At 38.5% G+C, this 3,158-nt stretch overlaps 1 protein-coding gene across 1 annotated transcript; it reads left to right on the plus strand.

Annotated features, from left to right (window-relative positions):
* Positions 1-3: 3 nt before the first annotated feature.
* On the plus strand, positions 4-2,857 carry LOC136261543 (uncharacterized). The gene is made up of 5 exons (XM_066055558.1): positions 4-159; positions 468-1,705; positions 2,338-2,502; positions 2,583-2,659; positions 2,716-2,857. Exons 2-5 carry the CDS (start codon positions 479-481, stop codon positions 2,741-2,743), a joined length of 1,497 nt encoding a protein of 498 aa, XP_065911630.1. The 5' UTR covers positions 4-159; positions 468-478; the 3' UTR covers positions 2,744-2,857.
* Positions 2,858-3,158: the final 301 nt, after the last annotated feature.

Genomic DNA, 3,158 nt, shown 5'->3' on the forward strand with positions numbered 1-3,158 from the left:
CACGTGAAAAGGACACCTGCAGGGGGTGGGCGTGGCTTACTGAAATAATCGACTTCCGCTCCTGAAAGAAGATACGGTTCGTTGACTTCACTTCTTCACTTTCATTAATAGCATCTACTGACTTGATATTGCTGATCAAAACCGAGAAGATCGTTATCGGTAAGTAGATTTTGTTCAATATAAATTCTGACTGCAGTAGTTTACGACTTCGTTTGTCAGTAAGTTATTTTTTTTTGTCCATATATTTACTGTGCCATTATATCGAACTATTGGCTTGAAACAACAACGGCTTTGGTGGTCTTTTAGCGGTACAAGACATTACATTCCAAAAATTCTATTTGCCTTGATGTGAGAAGTAAAGCGCATTTATCAGTTCGGTGCTAATTATTGTAGTGCATTCTTACATGTTGGAGATTGTTTGTTTACCACTTGGGGAGTTACAGATGTTGTGTATATATATTTAACAGCTGACGTTGCGATGAGCAATTCAGTGGACGGAGAGACGATGCAACAGTTGGGAACTCCCGAAACCTTACAAGTTCCAAGCCTTACTATCAAACGAGCTACTGTAAACAGTCGTAAGGTTACTTTACAATCATGTGTCGATACGATCAAGGAAGGTTTTAAAAAGATAAGTGGCTGTAAAGATCAGGATGTGGTGAAGAAGCGACCGCCCAATGTGTGCATAAATAACACCTTGCTAATTCCAGAGAGAAAACTAAGTGAAAATTTACAAAGACAACTGAGTAGAGATTTAGAGAAGAAGTATGGAGCTGATGTTGAAAGGAAACTCAGTAAAGAGGTGGAAAGAAAGCTAAGTCACTATCATGATGAAAACCAGAAGCAAGTTGTTCTTTCTAACTTGATAAAGCAAGTTAGTGTGGCTGATGAAGATGATGGCATGAATCGGAAGATCAGTTTTGAAACATACCTCAAGTCAATACCAAAGCTTGATCCTGTTGATCGTACAATTGGATGGATTGTACAACAGCCAGATGACAACACTGACAGTCCTGTGACCATGAGACATCTTCCACCAAGGGGCACTTTAATTCCTAACCCAAAACCAGTTGAGGTAGTTTATGCAAGAACAGATTGTGAAAGTTCTATATCACGGTGTGAAAGTGCTCGGGGTACCCCTAATCGAGGTACACCCCCACCGATGGATGACACTCAACCAAGACTGGATGAGTGGCTCCAAGAGTTACAAAGACGTCACCAGAAAGTACGCAGACGTAAAAATGCTTGTGCCAACTTAAACAGCATGTTGGGATATCAGTTTATTAATTCCGACAGTGGGTATTATAATCCAGAAATTACTGCAGACATTTTGCCCTTCCTAATGGACCCAGCAACAGAATTTCCAACACCATCTCATAAAAACCCCACCCCATACATCCGTGGTACTTACCAAGCACCTCAGAGTAGTCGTATGCTACCAAAAAACCACAATTTGGCAGTACCTCTAGACTACGCTTGTGAATGGAGCAGCTGCTACCAGCGATTTAATTCCAGCAAAGAACTATTCAACCACGTTGAGTCTGATCATATCTGTTTATTACCGATCTATCAAGATGGATTGAATAATGAACTGTGTTGTCAGTGGAGGGGTTGTTTGGACTGTGGACGACCATTTCCAGTCAGATACAAACTGTTAGTTCACGTGCAGAATGTACACTGCAGAGACACAGTACTCAAATCTGTGGTAAGTACTATAGAGTGTGCCAGTGGGTACATGCACGGTCTAACATAAACTGCAAGTGTTCACTATCAAAACAATACAGGTATACTTTAAGGATCAAATTTCACTATTCTCACAATTATCCTACAACGATATTACAGAGAGCACACCTGTTATATACATCATTTATAACACCATATAGTAAGCTTTCTGTCCCAACTACTTTGCTATAGGTGCAGTACAAATGTATGAAGTACTTAAGCATTACACATGTATGTAATAGTTGCTACTTTTGTTATAAGAACTAATAGCTATTATCTGTAATACTAGCATAATTTATATACTACCCATTTACTTTATGTTAAAAGCTGCGTAGCTAATGTGTAGCAATCGACAACAATTAATTTATTTGATGGACGAATATACTTTCTCTCAGGCAGTTTCATTTAATTGCCCACTGATGATTTATTAATTTCTCTGTGTGGCATTTATACTCTGTATAGCCCTAATGTGGTCAGTTAATTAATTAAATTGGTTTTGGGTTATTTGATGCTGTCTACATTAAGTAAACTGTTTCACTAGCAACAGACAAAAGTCTACTGCTGCAATAGTATCATGTTTAGTTTATGATGTATGGCATTGGTATTCTTCCACAGAACCATGCAGCAGGGAGCAACAACTCTAGGCGGAGATCAGTTGATCGACGTGGCACCCCTGATGAGAACAAAGCTCCACAGGCTAAAGAGCTACCCAGTAAGAGAAGGCAATCACAATCCAGGAAGATCTCTGTGGACCCCTCAATATCTCCCAGTGCGCCCAAGGTATATACATCACTGAGCTTAGGCAATACATGTGTATTGAAGTTTGCATAGTGGCTTCAATGATTTTGTTATTTCTATAGGAATCTGCTGATGGTCTTGTAATAGAGGCACAGCCAATAAAAGCAAGGAGACCACACAGAGGGAAGAAAGGGAAAAGGTAATGTACACAATTCTGTTTTGTCAATATATGATTTGATTTTCTGATTGTTATAGGTTAAAAAACCTGCTCAACTGGGACTGAATATTTGATCACCATTGACTCTACCTCTATACAATGAATGATGTATCAATTCCATTGCACTTTATCAATGTACATGTAGCTATATTCCTATAATAATAATTTGTTTTGGCAATACTCAACTGAACATGCTTTCAAATGGATGCTCTAGTCTGGAGTAGCAACATAGTGATTTGGTAGAGTCTAATCTTAACCACATACATTGACATAACATTGTATAACAGGTAGCCCATGTACTTGATCGCATGTGAGTGAGTGGCTGGGGACGAGACAGATATGATTTATTAATTTTTTACAATGAAAATTTCAGTCATCCACAAAAATTCTCTCCTTCAGAAAACAATCCACTGTATGCTTCTATCAATTAAATTTTTAATTTGTTGCACAACATGACAGTATGGAAATATTACACATAGGA

This window comes from Dysidea avara, chromosome 7 (assembly GCF_963678975.1).
Source record: "Dysidea avara chromosome 7, odDysAvar1.4, whole genome shotgun sequence".
NCBI lineage: Eukaryota > Metazoa > Porifera > Demospongiae > Dictyoceratida > Dysideidae > Dysidea > Dysidea avara.

Bases quoted from the DNA above. Each gene is read 5' to 3' on its own strand.
- LOC136261543 (XM_066055558.1), top strand. From the start codon at position 479: ATGAGCAATTCAGTGGACGGAGAGACGATGCAACAGTTGGGAACTCCC. The intron at 2,503-2,582 runs GTATATACATCA...TTATTTCTATAG, and splicing joins TATCTCCCAGTGCGCCCAAG to GAATCTGCTGATGGTCTTGT. The intron at 2,660-2,715 runs GTAATGTACACA...TGATTGTTATAG, and splicing joins AGAGGGAAGAAAGGGAAAAG to GTTAAAAAACCTGCTCAACT.